The sequence below is a fragment of the Erinaceus europaeus genome, chromosome 10, assembly GCF_950295315.1.
Source record: "Erinaceus europaeus chromosome 10, mEriEur2.1, whole genome shotgun sequence".
NCBI lineage: Eukaryota > Metazoa > Chordata > Mammalia > Eulipotyphla > Erinaceidae > Erinaceus > Erinaceus europaeus.
Genome location: NC_080171.1, coordinates 118,749,712 through 118,774,879, shown reverse-complemented (window position 1 = coordinate 118,774,879; position 25,168 = coordinate 118,749,712). Strand labels below are relative to the sequence as shown.

Below are 25,168 nucleotides of genomic sequence, written 5' to 3'. Positions count from 1 at the left end.
AACTCGACCCCCAGGACTTACTTTTTTTGTAAATTTCATTAACAGTTCATTGAGCGATTGTAAAGAATTGCCTAAATTTATAAATTATACGGAATTTGATGCTCAGAACAGGCTTATCTCCCCCCGCCCAGTAATTGTCCTTGATGTTACCACTTTACAACTCATCAGTACCTTATCCAAACCACCACTTAGTTTACTAGTAAGCCTGAGAGGATTGCAGTGGCTTTTTAAAGGGCTGTGCTCTCGGTTTTAGGCTCCTTTGGCTCTTTTAATGGTTCACTTCTGCCTTTTCATTCATTGGATAGATACTCTTTAGTGTCCTTAAACAGGATTGTAACTGCTTTGAAATTGTTTGGTAATCTCCACTGGTTACCTTTTCTCTTTTTTTTTTCCCTTAAATACAGGTTGTATTTTCTTTCTTTGTTTTTTGCCTGCTGTGAATAATTTCTTATTATGTCCTGGACATTGAAAATACTGTTATGGAGACTCTAGACGTCGTCGTTAACTCAGAATGTTTTTCTTGTCTTAGCAGATAGCTAACTTTATTGAACTTAAACTACAGTTGACTTGTGTGTGGACAGCACTGCTCAGCTGGTCTGTCTGGAGTCTGCTCCTTGTGCGACTCTTAGATCAGCCACAGCATTTGAGTATTCTCTTATGAGATCTTCTTCCCGCTTTCCTCTTCCGGTGGTTGCCCCAAACTCTCCTCTGATTCTTCAAGCCATTAAGGATACAGATTTTATTTAGGCGTTTTAGTGTCCCAGTGTGAGATGGTCCAGGGTCTGTCTTCAGACTCAAAGATGTAAGAAGAACCTCCCCCCCATTTTTTTTTATGATTGACTTCTAGGTTGAGTTGCCCTTCTTGTGGGCTAGCTTTTAGTTATTCTCCAAAGTTATCAAAAAGTGTTGTTGTTTTTTTTTAAATATATTTATAATTGGACAGAGACAGAGAAACTGAGAGGGGTGGGGGAGAGAGGGGAAAAAGACAGACACCTGCAGCCCTGCTCCACCACTCAGGAAGCTTTCCCCCTGCAGGTGGGGGGCCAGGGGCTTGAACCCAGGTCCATGCTCACTATAATGTGTGCACTTAACCAGATGCTCCAGGGCCTGGCCTTTTTCCTTTGACCTGGTCTGTGCACACGCATGACTTCACTGCTCTCGGGACCTGTGTCTTCATTCTTTTTGTTTCAGATAGACAGAAACAGAGAGGGAAAGACACACAGCACTGTTCCACCATCCATGGCACTTCCCGCTAGTGTCCCGTGCTCCCATGTGGTACAGGGACCGATCAGCTGCCTTGTGTGGGAGCCCTGTTAGGTGACCTAACTCTTGGTCCCCTATTGTTTTATTTTATTTTAATTTCTTTATTAGGAGATTAATGTTTTACAGTCGACAGTAAATACAACAGTTTGTACATGGATAACTGTTATCAGCTTTCCACACAGCAATACACCCCTCACTAGGACCTCTGCCATCCTGTTCCAGGTTGGTCCCCTATTATTATTTCCTCTTAATACTTTTTTGAGATAGTTCTCACCTAGTGGTTTGCACTATTAATATATTAATATGTATTTAGCTGTACTAGAGATAGAAACTTCTTTGGTAGCATTTAAAAAAATTTTTTTTATTTATAAAAAGGAAACATTGACAAAACCATAGGATAAGGAACTGTACAACTTTGCACAGTTCCCACCACCAGACTTCCATATCCCACCCCCTCCCCTGATAGCTTTCCTATTCTTTATCCTTCTGGGAGTATGGACCCAAGATCATTGTGGGATGCAGAAGGTGGAAGGTCTGGCTTCTGTAATTGCTTCTCCGTTGAACATGGGTGTTGACAGGTCGATCCGTACTCCCAGCCTGTCTCTCTCTTTACCTAGTGGGGAAGGGCTCTGGGGAAGTGGACCTCCAAAGCAAATTGGTGGGGTTGTCTGTCCGGGGAAGTCTGTTTGGAATCCTGCTAGCATCTGGAACCTGGTGGCTGAAAAGAGAGTTAACATACAAAGCCAAACAAATTGTTGAACAGTCATGGACCTAAAGGCTGGAAAAGTGCAGATGAAGTGTGTGTGGGGGGGTCCTCCATTTTGTCAATAGCTAGTAGGCATATTTTAGTTATATTCCAAAGGGCCTGTAACTATACTAGTTTTTTTTTTTTTTTTTTTTGGTGGGGGCCTGAGCCTGAAATCTGATATGCAGGTGGATCCAAGTTACTGTCTGGGGAGGTGATGTCATGGCTGAGAAAAGGACCAGAAAGCTGGATCAGGGAAGAGAGTAGCTCCCTAATATGGGAAAGGGGTAAGTATTGTTGACTGTAAACCCCATTGATTTGATGTTATCTGGGGCCCATAATTAGCTTAGGAGCCTGTGTGACCTCTGCATCCCTCTAGATCTGAGCTCACATTCTGTGGTCATCAGTAGGAACATTCCATGCTGCCCCAGTATCGACCCATCTTCCTCAGGTATAGCATAGAGTATGTTGTCCATCCTTCCTTCGGAGGATGGAACATTCTCTAGCATTGTTGATCCAAGTTGAGGGCAAGGTCCTATGGGGGCCCACAAAGGGGTCTATTTTGTTGTTCCTGATAGAAATGACTGGTATCAATGGAGAGAGGGATTTATTTGAGTTCAAGGCCCATCAAGTCTGTTTGGGAATCTCAGGATTCCCTGATTAGGGCCCCTGGTAGCATTTTTCTTTCCTTTTTTTTTTTTTTTTAACCTAGCTCTGGCATATGGTGGTGCTGGGGATAGAACATGGAACCTCAGAAGCTCAGTATGAAAGTTTTTTGCATAACCATTATGCTATCTCTCCAGTCCTCTTTCTAACATTTTTCAAGTTTTGTAGAGTGAAATATTCTCCTATTGCATTAGAGACCCTTAAAGCTCCTGATTTTTGCATTGCCCTGTGGTGTCTCCAGCGGGACTCAAGCACTATGAAGGAATTCACTCTTTAAAATAAATCCACCGGTGTTAATTTTCTATTACTGTTCTGACAAATTGCCACAAATTTGGTGATAGAACACTACAAATTTATATATTTATTGTGTTGTCACAAGGAATGAACCCAGGGCCTTGACTGAAACACTACCATTCAACAACCTCTCTGGGCCAGTTCTTTCATTCTTGAGAGCTTGTTTGGAGGTTCTAGCAGGGGAGCGCAGCTACTCATATACCCTCGACTGACCGAAGACCGGTCTGGGTCCGTCTCTATTCGGGGAAGGCCATCCTCTTTGACCGAGCGCGACCGAGCGCACTTCGGGAGGGATGCACATGGAGGGAGGGTTGAGGGAGGAAGCCTAGCCAGCCAGATCAGCTGAATCAACCCTGGCGATCAATGGGGTGACAGATGTCGCAGCCAGATCACCCTCACATCCTCTTTCATTCTTAATTAGAGAGAGAGAGAGAGAGGTAGAATCTCTCTATATATTATTTATTTATTTATTTATTTATTTAATTTTAGGAACTATCTTTGCATTCTTCCATCATCAGAACCAGGGTGGGGAGCTTTGAAGTCCCAGGTTCAATCCCCCACACCACCATAAGCAGAGCTGAGCAGTGCTGTGGTTAAAAACAAAAATTAACCCGGATGGGTAGGGTAGCTCTTGTGTCACTCTGACCTTGCTTCCGTCATGTCTCTGCCTCCTCTAACACATTTTAAGTGCCCTTATGATTACCTCAGGCCTGCTTCTCCAAGCAGTCTCCCTGTTTTATGGTCTACTGACTTTACCCCCCTTGGGCAGAGCCAGGTCCTACTGCACACATGATTTCACTGTGCCTGGGCCACTGTTTGACTCAGAGAAACGGAGAGAAAGGGAGCAACACCACCGTCTCTGATGCCACATGGCATCTCCCATGTGGTGCCCGGTGTTGAGCCTGAGCTGGGCACGCGTGTAGGCACGCACCCTACGTAGTGAGCTCTTTCTCCCCAGCTCCTGGCACACAGCCTTAATTCTAGCAGCAACTTTAGTTTTCTTGTCAGTGTCCATTAACCTAGTCATAACTTCCTAGGGTTAGGTTGTGATGACCTTTGAGGGACCATTAATCTGCCTGCCATAGCCAAAACAATTTACAGGAAAGAAAATGAACAAGCTTTGAAGTTTACCCAGTGAGCTTCAGTGTCACTACTGCACACTACAAATTCAGATCTTTGTAGTAGAGATATAAACTCAGTCTTGACTGAAAACATAGGTACTTAGTTGAGCTTCTCTTCTTTGGACACTGGTAGACCAAGCCAGTGATAAGCTAGGTTCACTGATCATACCAGGTTGGTTATTCAGTGAGAAGACTGGACTGAATACTTTCTAAGTAAAGTCAGGAAGCTTGTGATAAGAAATTTGTAGGAAACTTGTAGTGAATCTCTTTCACTCAGCAAACAGTGAAGGCATATGTAAACACCTTTTGCTTTTTCTTTCTGGAGCAAAGGGCTAGTGGCCTTATGTGTGGAATACTTTGCTAGGTATTCTATTTTTCGGTGAATAATCTGAAGATTCCTGAATGTATGTCAAAGATCACACAGTAGTAAGGTCCTGACGTAGGCTTGTTTTTTAAGTTCTGCAGGGCTTTTTTTTTTTTTTTTTTTAAGATTTTTATTATTTATTCCTTTTTGTTGCTTTTTAAAAAAATATTTATTTTATTTATTCCCTTTTGTTGCCCTTGTTGTTTTATTGTTGTAGTCGTTGTTGGATAGGACAGAGAGAAATGGAGAGAGATGGGGAAGACAGAGAGGAGGAGAGAAAGACAGACACCTGCAGACCTGCTTCACCGCCTGTGAAGCGACTCTCCTGCGGGTGGGGAGCCGGGGTTCGAACCGGGATCCTTATGCCGGTCCTTGTGTTTTGCCACCTGCGCTTAACCCGCTGAGCTACAGCCCGACTCCCGCTTTTTGTTGCTTTATTGTTGTAGTTATTGTTGTTGGATAGGAGAGAGAGAAATGGAGAAAAGAGAAGACAGGGGGGGAGAGAAAGAGACACCTGCAGGCCTGCTTCATCAAGCGACTCCCCTGCAGGTGGGGAGCCGGGGGCTCCAACCGGGATCCTTACACCCGTCCCTGCGCTTTGTGCCACGTGCACTTAACCCGCTGCGCTACCGCCCGACTCCCTGCAGGGCTTTTTTTTTTTTTTTTTATAGTTATTTTTTTATTCCTTTTTGTTGCCCTTGTTTTATTGCTGTAGTTGTTATTGTTGGTGTCGTCGTTGTTGGCTAGGACAGAAATGGAGAGAGGAGGGGAAGACGAGAGGGGGAGAGAAAGACAGACACCTGCAGACCTGCTTCACTGCTTGTGAAGCGACCCTCCTGCAGGTGGGGAGCCGGGGGCTCGAACTGGGTTACTTATTTGCGCCACGTGTGCTTAACTCGCTGTGCTACCGCCCGACTCCCAGGGCTTTTTTAAAACCTAATCTTTCTGAAGTAGCTTACATTTTCTGAGGGGAATTGATATGTACTGCAAATGTTTAAACTTGATAGGTGCCATAGTTAATGGAAGGATGTGCCGGTGTGAACAGAGGCTAGGGAGGTGACTTTACTTTCCCTAGAGAAAAGAGGCGGTGTTCACAGTGTGGAGCGTGACATGGCCAGGTCGGCATGGATACCGTGCATTTCAGAGTTTCCCATAACTAGGGAATGCTGTAAAGTAGGTTAGTACTAGCGTCAGGTTCATTCACTCCACAGCTGCTCCTTCTCCCTTTGCAGTTTTAGGACTGAATCTCCACAGATGTGGGAAGTTGGAGGCAGGGAACCAGTTAGAAGGCTGCTACATTTATCTAAGAAGTGAGATGAGTTTTAACTAGGGATAGTTGCAGGAAAGCAGAATGGCAGGAAAAACAAGTTGAAAGTTGGGTTAACAAAGATAAATAATGCCAGGCTATGTTTGTGGTATGTGGGGCATTAGCCTAACATTCTGAGGGTTGGAGAAAAAGGTTTCTTACTGTCACTGAGCAAACATTCCTCGATATCTAGCCCTCAATACTTCCAAACACACTGAGGGGTAAAGTTTGTTTTTATAGTCATTAACATTTTGAATAGCATTTATGAAATCCATACATTGAATCAGGATATAGATACTATCTATCCTAAGTACATAATTCCCAAGCTCGTCAAAATAATCACAAATGCTTTAAAAAAAACAGATGGTTGGGCTCCTCCCGGCTTGTGGTATCAGGTTTTGGTATTGCCAGTAACACTTATTATTCACCTGTCCGGGCCAACTTTGTCCTTCAGAGAGAGAAGCCACCACAGTGCCGCTGTAGCACCCTGTTGCTGGACTGGAACCCAGACCACATGCATGTTCTTGCCTGGCTTATTAAATTTAAAAACAAAGGTCTGAGTTTTAGTCACTAGAACTAGTAAGGCAGGTTTTAAATCTGTAAAGCATTTATGTTTATTTGAATTTTTTAACTTAAAAAAGCTCAAGTTTTACCAGTATATTTCTCAGGCCGACAGCTCTGAAGATCATCTAAACCTTTGGAGAAGGTTTACGATCTCGACTCTTCATTGTTTAGCGTCTCCGATTTTGATATTGTTTAGGTCCACTGTATAGCCTTTTCTTAAGCTGGAGTTTCAGACAGTTCGCTTTCATTTATTGCCACCTGGGTTATTATCACTGGGGCTTGGTGCTGGCGCTATGAATCCACTGCTCCCCGCAGCCACTTTTTTCTTTTTTTTTCTTTTTCTATTTTTGACAGGACAGAGAGCAATTGAGAGGGGAGGAGGAGGTAGCAAGGAAGACAGACAGACACCTGGGACTTCCTTCAGTGCCCATTAAGCTTCCCCCCTGTAGGTAGGCTGCAGGGGCTTGAGCCCAGCTCTGTGCATGGTAGCATGCTAGCCCCCACTGCTCTGCTTTGCTTTGCTTTGCTTTGCTTTGCTTTGCTTTGCTTTGCTTTGCTTTGCTTTGCTTTGCTTTGCTTCCTTTCTCTCTTTCTCTCTTTCTTCCTTTCACCCTTTGTACCACCTATTCACAAGAAGAAAAGATAATGAGAAACTCTAGTGTCAGTTAAAATTCCAGTAGCCACAATAATAGTGATTAGTACTGAATACTTGTATAATGATACTAGGCCAAACACTCAAGCTTCTATAACTAGCTGTTAAAGATAGGCACTGCTGTTATGGAAGAGAGCAGGCCTGTGTGCAGAGAGACACAGCGAATTTTCAGTCACTGGTGCAGGTGAGACTAAACGTAGGGCTACTGATTAAAGTGGTGCTCCACTTTTGTCTCCGCCAAGTGCACTCGTCCTCAGAGCAAAGTCTGTTTGTATCCACATTAGATTATCTGTCTCAAGTGCTTTTAATTTATGGGCAAGATTGCTGAAAATAATAATGTTGCCATTAATCAGGTTATATTGATCTATAGTACTTAATATTTGGGCTGTAAATATAATGTGAACTTTAGTCAAATTTTATAATTCAGGTACTGTAAAAAAGAAACACTGACAAAACCATAGGATAAGAGGGGTACAACTCCACACAATTCCCACCACCAGGACTCCGTATCCCATCCCCTCCCTTGATAGCTTTATTATTCTTTAACTCTCTGAGAGTATGAACCCAAAGTCATTGTTGGGTGTAGAAGGTAGAAGGTCTGGCTTCTGTAATTGCTTCCCTGCTGAACATGGGCGTTGACTGGTCAATCCATACTCCCAGTCTGTCTCTCTTTTTTCCTAGTGGGAAGGGCTCTGGGGAAGTGGAGCTCCAGGACACATTGGTGGGGTCATCTGTCCAGGGAAGTCTGGTTGGCATCCTGCTGGCATCTGGAACCTGGTGGCTGAAAAGAGAGTTAACATACAAAGCCAAACAAATTGTTGACTATGGAGATAATTTTTAAGACTCTTCCTTTGTGTATTTAAAAATAGTTCAAAACTTACACTGTAGTGATCTAGGTGCATTCAAGGATGTATGTGGCTTTTCATTTGTATAGCTGTTATCTCTAGGGAATTCCTTTTCTTCTCCCACTCCCCACCCCGCCCCCCCTTTTCCCTTTGAGACTGTTTCCGCATGTCGGGAATGATAGTGATACCTTAATGGTAGGGCTGCCGTGTGGAGTAGTGAGTGACAGCATTTGTAAAATGTGTGGATTAGTGTTAGGCAAGTTATCATTATGCATGCACTGGAGTCAAACATCTGGTAAAGAAAATGCGGCACTGGTACCCCCTCTATCCCCTTCCCACTGCTCACCGGCAGCTGCCCGAGCTGGCCCACTGCTAGCTTGAAGACCCTTTCTTCACAAATGTCAAAAGCACACATAGAAGAAACTAAAAGCTCGCTCAAAATACTCTGTGATACATTCAGAGGAGGTGTTTCTCAATAAGTGTTTGCTGCATTTTATTTTAATAATGTGGGTTGATAAGGTAATCATAACCAAACCTATTTCAAACCTATTACCTGACCTTAGACCTGTCTCCAACTGGGGTACTATTTTTCTTATATATTTATTTATTTTCCCTTTTGTTGCCCTTGTTGTTTTTCTATTTTGTTTTTTTCCTAATATTTATTTATTCCCTTTTGTTGCCTTTGTCATTATTGTTGTAGTTATTATTGTCGTTGTTGTTGGATAGGATGGAGAGAGGAGGGGAAGACAGAAAGGGGGAGAGAAAGACACCTGCAGACCTGCTTCACCGCCTGTGAAGCGACTCCCCTGCAGGTGGGGAGCCGGGGGCTCGAACCAGGATCCTTACGCGGGTCCTTGCGCTTTGTGCAACCTGCACTTAACCCGCTGCGCTACTGCCGGACTCCCTTTCTATTTTGTTTTTATAGTTTCTTGTCTCTTGCTTAGTTTTGCTGGCTAGATACAGTCTTTTGTAGCACAAATATCTAATTGAACGGAAAGGTCATATCAGGTAGAGGATACTTTAATGCTAGAGCCACAGAAGAACTTGGGGGGAAAGAACCATGAAAAATCCCATTCTTGGCAAGTGGGGACATACAGATCAAAATGTTTTGTTGTTGTGAGGCGTTGCCATTGGAAATGGTAACTGAAAGGCTAGAACTCTCTATAAGAGACAGGTGACCACGTAGCACAGTAAGCGCTCTGCTCTGCTCTGCCTACTAAGGTCGGAGCCCTGCTGCCACGACCAGGGAAGCTCTGCGCCACTGCTGTGGTGACTCTCCTCTGCATGAAGAAAAGCAGCCAGGAAGCAGGGAAATCAAATACCCACCCTGCCACCCACCTCTTCAGTAGAAAGCAGAGCACTCAGATTCAAAAGGGATGATCATAGAATGCATCTGTGTCACTTAATTGTGTGTTGTGAAATAAATTACTGTCTCTTTAAAAGTAAGATGGAAATAATAGCTATTTATAGATTGAAAGAAAAAAATTAACAAAGCACTGGGCCGGCCCTCTTGTGTTTTAAGTCCTTTGTGCTACCACTATGTTATGCTCTCCCCAGCAGATTTTTGAGGAGTTATAGGAAAAAGATAAGCCGAAGTACTTAACATGAAGCCACTTGAATCCAAGGAAAATAATGCCATTGTTTGCCTACTGCAAGCCTCCATTCCTTCTGAAAGAAACACTTTGAAACAAGAACAAGCTAGAAAAAAACAAAAACGAAAAACCATATTTCTGCACTATACATTAAATTTGCTCTTTATTTTTTAAAATTTTTTTAAATTTTCAATTGGAGTTAACTGAATCAAGTTGGCATTCGTCTAAGTATAGGCATTTCAGTGTTGAGTGAGAAATCGACTAATGAGATCAACACTAGACCCTAGTCTAGTGAAAACGCCAGTCTCTAAGGGGAAACCCAACTGACTTAGCAAATCAGTCCAGGCCAGCTAAGTTGGTTTTTCTTCTAGTTGTAAATGTCTCTTTATTCCAGAGTGAAACCAAATTCAAGTCGTTCACTAAGTGCTCTGTTAATTCAAACTTCGTATCTTTTTCATCCCATTATTGAAAGTGTCGTGTAATTGTTAGGGCTTTCCAACTTTTTCATTACAGTCTTCATTAAGTGTAACTGAGAAGGTAGTTTGTACCATTTTGTCTTTCTTTAAACCTTATGACTGTAGTACAAATACCATTACTTTTAGGGAGTAGAATTTTGTTAGCTATATAGTAGTTCTTGGAATTATCAGCACTAATTTAAAATGCTTCATGCTGGCCTTTTTGATTGCTTGTGTTTTGCTATAACATTTAATGAAAACATTCAAATACAAACATTTACCCTTGTTTTTTATATTATTTAGGATAAATTTCAGAAAGTAGGATCACTAGGTTAAGAAATGGAAGCTTAGAAATTTTTATTATCTTTATTGTATAGAGACAGTCAGAAATTGAGAGGGGAGGGAAGATAGAGAGGTAGAGGGAGTTGGGCGGTAGCACAGCGAGTTAAGCGCAGGTGGCGCAAAGTGCAAGGATTGGCATAAGGATCCCAGTTCGAGCCTCCCGCTCCCCACCTGCAGGGGAGTCGCTTCACAGGCGGTGAAGCAGGTCTGCAGGTGTCTGTCTTTCTCTCCCCTTCTCTGTCTTCCCCTCCTCTCTTCATTTCTCTCTGTCTTATCCAACAATGACAACAATAACTATAATAATAAAACAACAAAGGCAACAAAAGGGAATATTTTTTTTAAAAAAGAGAGCTAGAGGACACCTGCAGCCCTGCTTCACTATTTGCAAAGCTTTCCCCTGCAGGTGGAGACCAGGGTCTCTAACTAACATGTGCACTCAACCAGGTGTGCCACCACCCAGCCCCAAAAGATGGAAGCTTTTTACAAGAGCCGTATCACGGAGTTAAGAGATGAGAACGGATAAACTTGTAACGGCAAGAAACTCTGTAGAAATAACTTAGGATGGAATTCACCTCTTAGGGCAATCACCTTATTAGAGTGGGTAGAATGCCAATAAATAGAAAAGAGTAGGATGATGGGGGCCGGGTGGTGGCGCACCTGGTTAAGCGCACGTATTGCAGTGTGCAAGGGCCAGGGTTTGAGCCCCCGGTCCCCACCTGCAGGGGGAAAGCTTCATGAGTGGTGAAGCAGGGCTGCAAGTGTCTCTCTGTCTCTCTCCCTCTCTATCACCCCCTTCCCTTTTAATTTCTGGCTGTCTCTTTCCAATAAATAAATATAACTAAAAAAAGTTAAGAGATCAGCTACTTAGCCTGTCCTTGATCTGTCTGTCTGTCTATTACAAAATTCTTTTATCTCTTTCAGGAATTACTAGCTTACTATAATTAACATCGAGATTGTTCCTTCACTTAATTTTTACTGCTTTAAGTGGTGCTAGGGCTCAAGCCCGTGGTCTCACAAAGGCAAGGCTTATTATGCTCTGCCATGACTGAGCTGAGCTACGCTCCTAGCCAGGACTTTAGGGAGAAGGAAAACGCAAAAACAGGAGAAAGTCTTCACGTACAGTGATGGCAGGAATTATACTCTTTAAGTTTTAGCTTTAGTTTCAGTTTGTTTTTTCCAATCTCTGGGACTTTATTTAAAGGAGAGAGAGAAAGAGAGACACCAGAGCACTGCTAAGCTCTGGCTTATGGTGGTGTGGGGATTGAACCTGGGACCTTGGAGCCTCAGGCATGAGAGTCTTTTGCATAACCATTATGCTGTCTCCCAGCTCAGTTTCAGTTGATTATGGTATGGTTGTTCTTACGGTGCTAGTTGGCAGTTGGACTATTTAATTCACAGACTGACCCTGAAACAGTCTGGGAGACAAGATGTTGAATAAAAGAGGAGCATGGAGCAGCGGCGCACCTGGTCGAGCACTCGCTACTACATGCAAGGACCTGTGTTCAGGCCCTGGCTCCCTACCTGCAGAGGGGAAGCTTGAAGAGAGGTGAAGCAGTACTGCAGGTGTCTGTCTCTCTCCCTCTCCCTCAAATTTCTCTCTGTCCTAGCAAAAAAAAAAAAGTGGGTGGGAATGACCACTGGGGATGGTGGGTTCATTCTTACAGGTGCTGAGCCCAGCAATAACACTGGTGGCAACTGGGGGGGGGGGGTGAGACTAGAATACACTATGTATTCCTACCCCTCCCCCTCCCAAGAAAATAAAAACAGATTCTTGAAGCACCCTTATGCTCTGCTTAGTTGGTTTGTTCCCTCTTCTCCGGATACTGACATTTCTCACTTCTATGTTTTATACCTGTCTCATTCTTCATTCTCTTTCTCTGTGTGTGTGTGTGTGTGTGTGTGTGTGTGTGTGTGTGTGTGTGTTCTCTTAGTAAACCTTTTTTTATATGGCCTGCTTCCTCCACTGAGTGTTAGTTGGACCTCGGGTAAAGCTAATACTGAGTAAATATGTGGTCAGGTTATATAATTGCTGTTACTTCAGTTTTCCTTCACTGAATTGATCATAGGATTTTTTTTTTAACAATACTTGAGTTACTATTCAGGGAGTGGGGAAGAAAGCAGGACAAAGAAAAATGAAATGCGAGAGAGAGAGACACCCCTATAGCAAGGAGATTTCTTCCCAAACAATAGAGAGAGAGAGAGAGAGAGAGAGAGAGAGAGAGAACCTGATAGCAAGGAGATTTCTTCCCAAACAATTGAGCATTTGCAGTCTGCATAGCATTACAAGTAACTCTGAAACTCCTTTTTTGACTGGAGTTTATTAACTAAGTAAAAAACAGAAGCGCAGTCAACTCATTTGTGTAGGAGTATGATTCATTGGTACATAAGGACGGCGTTATGGAGGTCCGTGTTAGATGAAAGCTGACAGCCAGCCTGATTCGGGCCGAAGTAGAAAGCAGTGACTCAATGGTTTATTAATCCATTGCGTGCGGAGTAGAGTAGAAAGAATTCTAAACTCAGGAAAGCTGGATTCGGATCCTGGCTCTTCCATACACTTGTTTTTTTTTTTTTTGGGTAGGGGTTGGTTTACATACAATTGAAATTTACTTCTTCCTCATGTAAAGGATAGATTTCTCTTTTCGTCTTTCATGGACTCCTGTGGGCAGGAACCTTGAAACTTTGAACCTTCACTGACTTTTCTATGCAACCTCAGACAAGTTAATTAACCCAGGTCTGGATTTCTGTGTTCATTTTCCTCCTGAGAGAGAAATGCTAGATTGTAATGTATTTGACCATATATCTTGAGGTCTTCTGCTTTTTTTTTTTTTAATGGAGTTGATTCCCTTGTTTTAATTATGAATCTTTACATTTTCCTAACATTTTAGGGAAAACATACAAGGAATTTGCATAAGACAGTCGTACAAAATGGAGCTGGAGGAGCCTTGTTTGTAGTAAGTATTTTTTAATATTTATTTTCCTTTTTGTTGCCCTTGTTGTTTAACATTGTTGTGGTTATTAATGTTGTTGTTGGATAGGACAGAGAGAAATGGAGACAGGAGGGGAAGACAGGGAGGGGGAGAGAAAGACAGACACCTGCAGACCTGCTTCAACGCCTGTGAAGCGACTCCCCTGCAGGTGGGGAGCCGGGGGCTCGAACTGGGATCCTTACGCCGGTCCTGGCGATTTGCGCCACGTGCGCTTAACCCGCTGAGCCACCGCCTGACCCCCCTTGTTTTTTTTAATTGTTGTTGTAGTTGTTATTGTTATTGATGTCGTCATCATTGGATAGGACAGAGAGAAATGGAGAGAGGAGGGGAAGGCAGAGAGGGGGAGAGAAAGACAGACACCTGCAGACCTGCTTCACCGCCTGTGAAGTGACTCCCCTGCAGGTGGGGAGCCGGGGGCTCGAACCGGGGTCCTCAAGCCCATGCTTGTGTTTCACACCATGTGCGCCTGACCCGCTGCACTACCGCCCGACTCACTGTAGTATTTTTTCAGGATGAAAGAAACTTGGGAGATTTGGGTAGAGCTGTTGTGCTAATCCAGGATGACTACGTATCTGTGTCTTTGTGTCTGCTGGCCACTGTGAGAACTTAAATAGAGCATTTCAGTCTGTTGCTTGCCAAAGACGTATGGCTCCAGCGAAACCTCCTAAGTATAAATGGAAGTGGGGAAACTGGAAGTAAGAGTTTAGAGTAGCCTTTGGTGAAATTAATTTCTAGTCATACTTGGGGTTCTTAAAAAAAAAAAAAAATCAGGCATGTGACTCACTGAAAATTTCTAAGGCTGTATGTAACTTGGGGAATCCCAAAATTGCATTAGTTTGAAACTCATGGGTTTTAGTAATAGTTGTGAATACATTTATATTAGCTGGCCTTTATTGTTTACAGGTTTTAACTACAATTTGAGTTCAGTAATCACTTTAGCAATTCAGAAAAAATAAGAAAATCTTACACCTTTCTATGACAAATTGCAGTTTCCAGGGACTGGTCTGTTTTTGTTTAAAGCCAACTGACTAGGTTTGATGATTGTGAATTTTTGGTGTTGTTATGTAAGCTGACTTGTTTCTTGGATGAGTTTTAATAGTAGTCAGTCACCCATACTTTGATAAGCAGATCCCTGTTTTATATTTTGTCACCTTTGTCCAAAAACAGACTTGCCACTTATTTGAAATCAGAGTCCAAACTTTCATTCCCTCAATCCCATCCCGTATGTTATTCAGATAGCAGAATTCTGGGTGTTCATGAACTGAGACTTAGTTCTGTATTCACCATACATATAAAACATTTCTGCTGTAAATGTTAATCTCATTGTGACTCATTGGACTTCCTGTTGACATGCCATTTCTTGTACTTTTTTGAAAAGGATCTGCTCTTTTATGGTCGAGAATAAAGCTTCTTGCTTTGAGTAATTTCTGTGGTGCTGATAAGCTTTCATTTGGAAAAACGCTTATACATTCATACTTTAAATATGTGTCAATGCCCCTGGTCCGTACTCCCAGAGGGATAGAGAACAGGAAAGCTATCGGAAGGGGCTGGGCTACGGAGTTCCTGTGGTGGGAATTGTGTGGAGTTGTGCCCCTCTTAGCCTATGGTTTCTGTCAGTGTTTCCTTTTTATACATAAAAAATTTTTTAAGTGTCTTTTTATAAGGCTTTCAACAATTTGTAATGCTTTGTTAATTACACTCAAGAGATCTTACTCTCTAATCAAGTTGGATAATAGCAACTTTTCCTTAGTTTTCTTGGTCTGTTTTTCCAGAGGACTGCTCAGCCTGCTTTATATGGTGTGAACCTGGGGCTTCCGAGCCTCAGGCATGAAAGTTGTTTTTTTTTTTTTTTAAATAACCATAATACTATCTCCCCAGTCCCTAAAATCACTTCTTAGTCTTTATTATTGCTATTTAAGATTTATATATTACCACACACAGAGAATGACGGGAGCCAGACTACCTCTGCCGCCTAGAATGCTAGAGGTTGAAGTCAGGACCTCAGACTTGTCACACCCAATACTTTATCTTCCCTGCCACGTCCAGACTGCTGCTTCTCGGTCTTTAAATGATGGTTTTGAAAACTCAGAAGTTTTCTGAATTCTGCTAATGTGATTTTGATAGCCATACTTTTGAAATGTATTTAATAATTTAGGTTATTGATCAGCTTAGCTGTCCTTTCTGAAGGAAAATATCAATAATAGAATAATAATGGACAAAGTCACTGCAGTCTTTTCACGATATAATTTGTAAAAATTTTGAAATGTGTTTAATAATTATAGAAAACTGCTCTTTCTCTTGTATAGCACAGAGATACTCCTGAGAATAACCCAGATACTCCATTCGATTTCACACCGGAGAACTATAAGGTATGACTAAACTAACACTGTAATTAATTTATGGAGCGCTCAGTACCTTCCAGATGTATAAAAGTAGATGCTTTTTCTCTGCCACAGAGGATAGAAGCCATTGTGAACAACTATCCGGAAGGGCATAAAGCGTCAGCTATTCTCCCGGTCCTAGATTTAGCTCAGAGACAGAATGGATGGCTCCCCATTTCTGCTATGAATAAGGTACTCAATTCAATTCATTTTTCATGTAGGTAGAAATGTGGAAAGACTGTATGGTAATTCCCCATACATAGAAATCCCCTGAATTTAATGTTAGTATGTATGAAGCTAGAATTCCAAACCCTTTAACCATTGATATGTTTCCTCTGATTACATTTGTGTTTTGTATGTTCCCTTAATAACACTGAGCACTGAAAAGGCAGAATTTTTATCCTTAGAGGAAATAGTAAATGCATCATGGTGAAAGAGTATATTTTCCCCTTTTTGAGAGAAATTAACATAATAATAATCAAATATATACAAAAGGATCTTCTTAAAGCTAATTTTGCATATTTAGCTATTGGCTTTATGAAAAACTCTACAACCCATCGAATTTGCATCATTGAACTGTGGCATATTGAAAAGGTAGCATTTAAATGAAGCTAGTTTTCCATACATACTTCAGTATTTAACTTTTTCTTTCTTTTTTTTTTTTTATATTTATTTTCCCTTTTGTTACCCTTGTTGCTTTATTGTTGTAGTTATTATTGTTGTTATTGATGTTGTCGTTGTTGGATAGGACACAGAAATGGAGAGAGGGAGGGGAAGACGGGGGAGAGAAAGATAGACACCTGCAGACCTGCTTCACCACCTGTGAGTCAACTCCCCTGCAGGTGGGGCCCCAGGGGCTCGAACTGAGATCCTTCTGCCAGTAGTTGCGCTTCACACCACGTGTGCTTAACCTGCTGTGCTACCGCCCAACTCCCCAGTATTTAACTTTTTCTTGCTTTTTAGAATTTCAAGTTTATTCCTATTCTGTTAAAATTAATAATAGCTACATTCGTATAGTACTATGTTAAGAGTGCATGATTTACTTACTGTATTTGATTCTCCTTTTATTTTTTTTAATGCAGTGCTAAGGAATGAATCCAGGATTTTGTACTTTTCCAGTACCACTGAGTGGTCTCCCTGACTCCGTTCTTTATTTTATCTTTTAAATTTTTATTTATTTTATTTGTCAGAGAGGAAAGACACCATCACATTGCTTCACTATTCATAGAACTCCCCCAGTGTGGGCCATAGTGCTCCCTTGCAGTGCTGATGCCAAAACCCAGGGCCTCACACCAACCCTAGTATATTAAAACAAATAATTTCTGTAAATATTTTGATATGTAGGGCTGAGAGGTATTAGTTTCTAAGAATTAAGCATTTGTAACACATATTGCTGTAGGCAAAAAGAGTGATTATTCTGGAGAGCGATGTCCTTGTGCTGTGAGTGTAGGTATATTTATAAATATGCAGCTATGGGAGGCCAGGCGGTGGTGCACCTGGTTAGTACATACATTATATTGCTCAAGGTTCTAGGTTCAAGCCCCTGGTCCCCACCTGCAGGGGGAAAACCTCACAAGTAGTGAAGCAGGGTTCCAGGTGTCTCTCTCCCTCCCTCTCTGTCTCCCCCTCACCTCTCAATTTCTCTGTCTCTTTGCAGTAGTGAATAAGTAAAATTATTTAAATGCAGCTATATAAACAAATATGAAATAGTAGGAGAGTTTTAGTTCTCAGCATTTTTTCTTTATCATGTTATTTGTGTTTTCTGTTTCAGCAGTACCATGCAGGCTTATTGTAATTAGTAAAAAGATATAAAATGGATAATTATTTAATTTATTGGAATTTGGAATCAAAGTTTTCCCACTCAGAAAAATGTTGCACGCATGTGTGCAGGTGTGTGTGTGTGTGTGTGTGTGTGTGTGTGTGTGTGTATTTTAAAGAATTACTTATTTCTTTTATAAGAGAGAGGGAACCCAGAGTACTGCTCTAGCATATGGAGTGCTAAGGATCAAGTCCAGGACCCTAAGAATGTAAGTTCTGTGCATTACCACTCAGCCACCCATTTAGAAAATTTAAATTACACAAACAGAGAAGAATCTAGTTGATCAAAGTAGAAGTTCTTTATAGTGAAAGATTTAAAAAAAATATTTATTCCGGTCCCCACCTGCAGGAGGAAAGCTTCACAAGTGGTGAAGCAAGGCTGCAGGTATCTCTCTGTCTCTCTCCCTCTCTATCTCCCCTTCCTCTCCATTTCTGGCTGCTGTTTCTATCCAGTAAAAATAAAGATTAAAAATTTTTAAAAATTAAACAAAAAGAAGGGTCACACAAGTCATGAAGAGTCTCGTGCAAGTCAGAGAAGGTTTCACATACACCTGAGGTCATCAACATCATCCAGAAAAGTCTCTCTCAGGGAGATAGCATAAATAACGGTTATGCATAAAGATTTTCAGGCCTGAGGTACCAAAAATCCCAAATTTAATCACCAGCACCACCATAAACCAAAGCTGAGCAGCAGTTTAAAAAAAAAAAAAATTTATTCCCTTTTGTTGTCCTTGTTTTATTGTTGTAGTTATTATTGTTGTTGTTATTGATGTCATCATTGTTGGATAGGACAGAGAGAAATGGAGATGGGGGGGAGAAAGACAGACACTCGCAGACCTGCTTCACCGTCTGTGAAGCGACTCCCCTGCAGGTGGGGAGCCGGGGGCTCAAACCAGGATCCTTCTGCCGGCCCATGCACAGAACCTGCTGCCCCACTGCCTGACTCCAGATTTAAAGATTTAGAGGAAGAGAATTTTCAAATAGATTTACTTTGTTTCATATGATAGGAAGAAGCAGAAGCCAAGAGTTGGTATGTGAGTACATGCCGCACTGGGAATTGAACTTGAAGCCGTAGGCATGCAAATCCTATGCTCTGTCAGTGACATATCATTCCCCCCTATCCCCTTGTCATTGAGAAAGTTTTCTTCTGTAAAGACTAGATATGGGATGGAACGAAACAAGGAATAATCATTAGCCTCTGGGTTCTGTATGGTTTACGTTTAAGGTAGCTGTAAAAATGTACGGACTTGTATCTCAAAACTAACAAATACAGGTGTACTTTCTGCCTTTCAAGCTTTCCATTTTAATTAAGTGAAACAACATTGAAATTATGATTTTTTACAACATACTTACAGCTCAGATAATGACCATTCTAATTATATTACTTAAAATTTTCTTGATATTCTAGGTAGCAGAAGTTTTAGAAGTACCTCCAATGAGAGTGTATGAAGTAGCAACTTTTTATACCATGTATAATCGAAAGCCAGTTGGGAAATACCACATTCAGGTCTGCACTACTACACCCTGCATGCTTCGGAACTCTGACAGCATCCTGGAGGCCATTCAGAATAAGCTCGGTATGGGACAAACTGTTCATAGCTCTGATGGAAAGTGGAATGATCTGATTCTGATTTTCCAGCTTCTGTAATTTCATTGGATCTATACTGTTTTGTGTCTTACTGTTTACATCTTTTTTTTCTTTTTAAAGAGATGTTTGGACTTTAAAAAAATATTTTTTTTAATATTTATTTTCCCTTTTGTTGCCCTTGTTTTTTTAATTTTTATTGTTGTGGTTATCATTGTTAATTGTTGATGTCGTTCGTTGTTGGATAGGACAGAGAGAAATGGAGAGAGGAGAAAGATAGACACCTGCAGACCTGCTTTACTGCCTGTGAAGCGACTCCCCTGCAGGTGGGGAGCCGGGGGCTCGAACTGCGCCATGTGTGCTTAACCTGCTGTGCTACCACTTGACTCCCCCCCCCCTTTTTAAATTATCTTTATTTATTGAATAGAGACAGCTAGAAATCAAGAGGGAAGTGGGTGATAGAGAGGGAAAGTCAGAGAGATACATGAGCGCTGCTTGGCTACTTGTGCAGCTTTCCCCTTGCAGGTGGGGACCCAGGGGCTCAACCCCGTGCACCACCGCCTGGCCCCGTCTGTTTACATCTTTATTTCTTATTTTGTACTCTTTAGTCCTCAGCCTCAGTGCTGAATCCTCATCTTCTAATTATTATATATGTTCATAAAGCTAGGAGTTTTGAATTTTCATTTTTAGAAATTAAGTTTTATTTGTTCAGTAGCATTTGTCATATTAAAATGTGAATATTATCTGCATATTCATTTTTTAATTAATGAGAGGGGTAGGAGGAGAAAGAAAAGACCAGACCTCACTCTGGTCCATGTGTTGCCGGGGATGGAACTAAGGACCTCATGCTTGAGAGTCCGACCCTTTCTCTACAGCACCACCTTTCGGACCACTGTATATTCTTCTAAATGATCTTTGGAACAAATAAGACAAGTGTAGTAAGAATACTTTAAGAAGGAAAAGTTTAAAGAAGGTGTTACTAAGTAGCTTTCATAGTCTAAAGGGATAATTTTCTACAGAAACTGCCACTGCTGAACTAGTAACTGCTGTACTCACGAGGTAAAAAGGAGGTGTCTTTTAATTTATGGTTACTGAATATAAAATACTGGAGCTTGTAAAATGAGTTGGGCTCACTAAAGTTTGTAAGACAGGAAGGTGAAGTCACGCAGAATCCCATTACTTGCTCCCGGGGTACAAATTCTGAGAGTAATTGGATATACTAGCCTTAATGGCATTTCAATTATTTTCATGATTAAGTACATAAATGTAGTTTGTCTGTATTTAGGATTACACTTCATCTTGACTATGACATGACAGGTATGTCTATTTCACTCTCTTATTAAAAGTAGTTTGCTCTTACATGCATACACACTTTGCCATTGTCCCGCTGGATACTGTGTTGTGTACAAGAAATAGAATTGCTGGATCAAGTTTTACTATATTTTACCAAAATGCCTCCCCTAAAGATAATATAGGTATCCAGTTTCCTCCTATTCTTTCTAAAAGACTGATAAAACAGTGAGTATAGATAGTATAGTGGTTATGCAAAGAGACTCTAATGCTGAGACTCCAAAGTCCCAGGTTCAATCCCCACACCACCATAAGTCAGAGCTGAGCAGTGCTCTGGCATTAAAAAAAAAAAAATAACTACTGACTTAGCGTTGGTTAGCAAGCCTGTAGAATAGTCATCTGACTCTGTGTATAGATGACTCACCAGACTTGCCACCACAGCATCAGCGCCACTATCTCAAAAAGGCCCCTATCTATCCCCTCGCTTTCCCTTTCCATTGCCTCCAGTGACAGCCGTAGTTTTCAGAGTCTGGCTTTAATTACTGTATTTTTTCAAGTTTGTTTCAGTTAGTTATATTCCATATATGAAAGCATCTGGTGGTGGTTTTTGTTTTTTATTTCACCTGATAGTGACTTTTTTAGTAGTTTAATTATTGCTTTCAGTATGAAACAGTACGGTGTGATACACTAAACTAGCAGTTCTCTGAAATTTTCTTTTTTTTTATTTTCCCTTTTGTGCCCTTGTTGTTATTTCATTGTTGATGTAGTTATTATTGTTGTTATTGATGTCATCATTGTTAGATAGGACAGAGAGAAATGGAGACAGGAGGGGAAGAGAAAGTAGACACCTGCAGACCTGCTTTACCGCCTGTGAAGCGACTCCCCTGCAGGTGGAGAGAGCTGGGGTCTTGAACTGGGATCCTTACACCAGACTCCCAATTTTGTTGTTTCTAAAGGAACATGTCCACTTAAGTCTTTTGAGTGCCCTATTGTAATAATAAGAAAATTGGTCTCTTAAATCTAACACTTTAATACTTTTTGTTTACCTTTTTAATGTATTGTCAGTGTTTACTCCCCTCAGAATACATAATATCACTGTAAAAGCATGTCCTTAACATGGTTATTTATATTTTTATAGGAATAAAGGTTGGGGAGACCACGCCTGACAAACTTTTCACTCTTATTGAGGTGGAATGCTTAGGAGCCTGTGTAAATGCACCAATGGTTCAAATAAATGACAACTACTATGTGAGTATTTCACTTACTATAGATTATTTAAAATATTTAAAATAATTTAAATATTTGGTTTCCTGTCTTATAGATATTGATTTAAAAATTATTCATTTAGGGAAAAAACAGCTTAAGTAAGAAGTCCAAAAAAATACACCTTTAAACATTTTTATATTTAACTCTAGGAGTTATAAATTGTAATTATTAAAAACTTAATTTTTATGTCGATACAAAAAATAAACACCAAAATTTTATCAAACAATAACTCTTATCCCATTTACTTCAGATAATATTTTTATCATCATCATTTGTAAGAATAAGCAACAGATGTAGATAAACCACTCACTCAATTCCTATTATTTTCCTTTGATTCTCAAAAATAATCTCAATCATTATGTTTTGCTCTTGTACATTTTAAAAAAATCTGGAACAGAGAATTTCACCTGATAAAGAAGATATCACTATGGGTGTTTTGTCTTTAGACTGAAGATAGGCATTTCACATCTGCTTTACTGGCACTCCTTAACTGCTTACATCTCACTAATTTAAAAAAATATCTTCCAGGAGTTGGGCGGTAGTACAGTGGGTTAAGCGCACATGACACAAAGCACAAGGACTGGCATAAGGATCCCAGTTTGAGCCCCCGGCTCCCCACCTGCAGGGGAGTCGCTTCACAAGCGGTAAAGCAGATTTGCAGGTGTCTATCTTTCTCTCCCCCTGTCTTTCCCCCCCCTCCATTTCTCTCTGTCCTATCCAACGACGACAACATCAAAAACAACAATAATAAATACAACAATAAAAAAACAAGGCAACAAAAGGGAATAAATAAATATTAAAAAATGTCTTCCATGTAAATTTTTACTTAATACTTTCTAGATTATATGTACATTTTTTTATGTCTTATATTCTTCCTCATTTAATCCTTAAAAAAAAAAACTACTTAAGTTTATAAGTGAAGAGAGAACCTGGAGGTGACTGAATAGCTTGTCTTAAGATTAGAAGCTAGTAAATTTTGGAACCACAGCTTAAACCAGAATTGCTTTGCTTCAAAGCATTGCTGTGTTGCCTTTTAATAGCTTTTATCACGTCTGAATGTCGCAGTACTGACTGGATATATTGGAGTTCCTTAGTTGCTTCTGCCTTGATAACGAACTTGTAAACTGAGATAGACAAAAAAATAACCAATAAGTAGTTAACATAGGATTCAACTCTTTACTAACAAAGTAACTGTTACTTATTAAATGCTTAGATCGAATTGAAGAGGCTATCAGTTTCAGGTGTATGGTATGATTCAATATTTGTATATATTGCAAAATGATCACCATAGTAATATAAGTATCCAGTTTATTTTTCTCTTGTGAAAGTTTTTTATTTTCCCTTTTGTTGCCCTTGTCTTTTTTTTAATTGTTGTTGTAGTTATTATTGTTGTTATGGATGTTGTTGTTGTTGGATAAGACAGAGAGAAATGGAGAGAAGAGGGGAAGACGGGGGGTGGGGGAGAAAGACAGACACCTGCAGACCTGCTTCACCACCTGTAAAGTGACTCCCCTGCAGGTGGGGAGCCGGGGCTCGAACCGGGATCTTTAAGCTTGTCCTTGCGCTTTGCGCCATGTGTGCTTAACCCACCGCGCTACCGCTCGACTCCCTCTTGTTAAAGTTTTAAAATTTATTTCCTTTGCAGCTTTCAGATACATAATGTACTATACCTATAATTCCCATGTTGCAAAACATTTTTTTTTGGGGGGGGGGGGAAGGACAGAGCGAAACTGAGATCAAAGGGGAAGGTGGGAGGAGAGAAAGATAACCCTCTTTTCCCATTTTTGTCTATCCACCTCAGTTTACTTTGATTTTCTGGCATTGATGTGTTCTTTGTTTCTGTGAACTCAGTTGGTTTTGTTTTTAAGATTAAACATAGGTGGACACATATAATATTTGACATAATTTTAGTTTGACTATTTACATTTTCTTTCCCTAGGAGGACCTGACACCCCAGGATATCGAAGAAATTATTGATGAGCTCAAGGCAGGCAAAATTCCAAAACCTGGGCCAAGGTATGCACTTATTTCTATGTAATAACTTTCAATGACTTAACTTGGTCTTTCATGAAAACTTACCCTTAAAACTTTATATCTTAGGTGTTTATATCTTAGGTTTATGGGTATTGATAGTATCTTGACCTATTCATCATCTAAAATGAGACCCCCCCTACCCCCAAAAAACATATCAGAGGATCACTTGATAGCTAGTTAAATGATCACAGCAAAGGGGAATTTACTAGAAACAGAAGTCTGTTCCGGTTTAACAGCTCATACTGCTAGATGATTGACCCCAGACCTGTCTCCATCTAATTTCTGAAGCTTCACTTCTGCCTTTGAACCAGTAAAAGATGACTTAAAAAATTTTTTTTCCCCCTTATTTTACTTTTCATGTTTGGTAGGACTTACTTTTCATGTTTGGTAGGACAGAGAGAAATTGAGAGGAGATAGAGGAGAGAGAAAGATACCTGCACTGTTTGACCACTTGTGAAGCTTCCTCTAGCCCCTGCATTTGGGGGCTGGGAGCTGGAACCTGGGTCTTTGTGCATGGTAGTGTGTGCATTCAACCAAGTGTGCTATTGCCCGGGCCCAAAAGATTATTTTTATTTCCAAATAATAGCTTATCATGTCTTGCCTGTATCTTTATCCCGTATTAATGTCGCTAGTTCTTTCATTGTCCCGTAAGACATAGTTAGGGTCTCTCTTCCTCAGTAAGTTTTCTACTTGGCCAGTGACTTTAATATCAAACTTATCACCGTATTTAAAGGTGTCCTAATTGGTACAAAGCACTATGGACTATCACAGCCCAGGCACAGCTGTATTCTCCTCAGATTTGTTACACCCTAATTGCCCTTAGTCAGCTAATGCCTAGCTCTTTTCAGCTTCAGTAGTGTTTAGCCAGCTTAGTTGACCAACGTTGTCTTTTTTCCTTGTATTTCTGTCATAGAGCTTCCTACTTCCATATCTGAAGTGCTTTGACTAAGGGAAGAAAGTAAACTAGTTCCATAATAACTAGCTTCAGAGTACCACTATCATGTCTATCCAGACAATGTTGGGAAAAGATCATTGTGTAGTTGAGAATTGCGTGCGTGTGTGTGTGTGTGTGTGTGTGTGTGTGCGCGCGCGCGTGTGAAGTATTTTTTAAAAAGTATTCTTGGACTGGGGGGGGGGGGGGCAGCATATTGATTCTACCCAAAACTTTTATGTCTGAGGCCTTTGAGTTCTCAGGTTCAACCCCAGCGCCATCATATGCCAGAGCTAAGCAGTGCTGTGGTGAAGATAAAAAAGAAGGGAAAAGAAAGTATTCTTTACCCTTTTTTACACCTATTCTGAGAGAGGCCGCTGCTCTGCTTCACCACCCATGGAGTTCCCCCAGGCCTTGGTGCTCTCATGTAGTGCAGGGACTTGAATCTGGGGCTTTACACATGCAGTCAGGTATGTGGTGGGGTGCCCGTGCCGTCTAGGGGTCAGCCGAGTGAGTAAACACTTAGAAGGCTATCATGTAAGTTCTAGGCTAGTCTCTGATTTTTGTAGGCATCATTATCCCAATACACTACTTAGTGATGTGGATTATGTAATATAGTAGCTTGAATAGAGCTGTGGTGTTGTTTTCCTGTCCCCTCAAGAAATGG

General features: G+C 40.9%; 1 protein-coding gene across 1 annotated transcript in view; it reads left to right on the top strand.

Moving 5' to 3' along the window:
• Positions 1-25,168, top strand: part of NDUFV2 (NADH:ubiquinone oxidoreductase core subunit V2) — a 36,238-nt gene that overhangs the window by 6,542 nt on the left and 4,528 nt on the right. The window contains exons 2-7 of the mRNA XM_007517159.3: positions 13,095-13,160; positions 15,503-15,565; positions 15,653-15,769; positions 18,804-18,972; positions 21,409-21,518; positions 23,476-23,552. Of these exons, the coding sequence (XP_007517221.1) occupies positions 13,095-13,160; positions 15,503-15,565; positions 15,653-15,769; positions 18,804-18,972; positions 21,409-21,518; positions 23,476-23,552 (602 nt within the window). The remainder of the gene's footprint in view (positions 1-13,094; positions 13,161-15,502; positions 15,566-15,652; positions 15,770-18,803; positions 18,973-21,408; positions 21,519-23,475; positions 23,553-25,168) is intronic.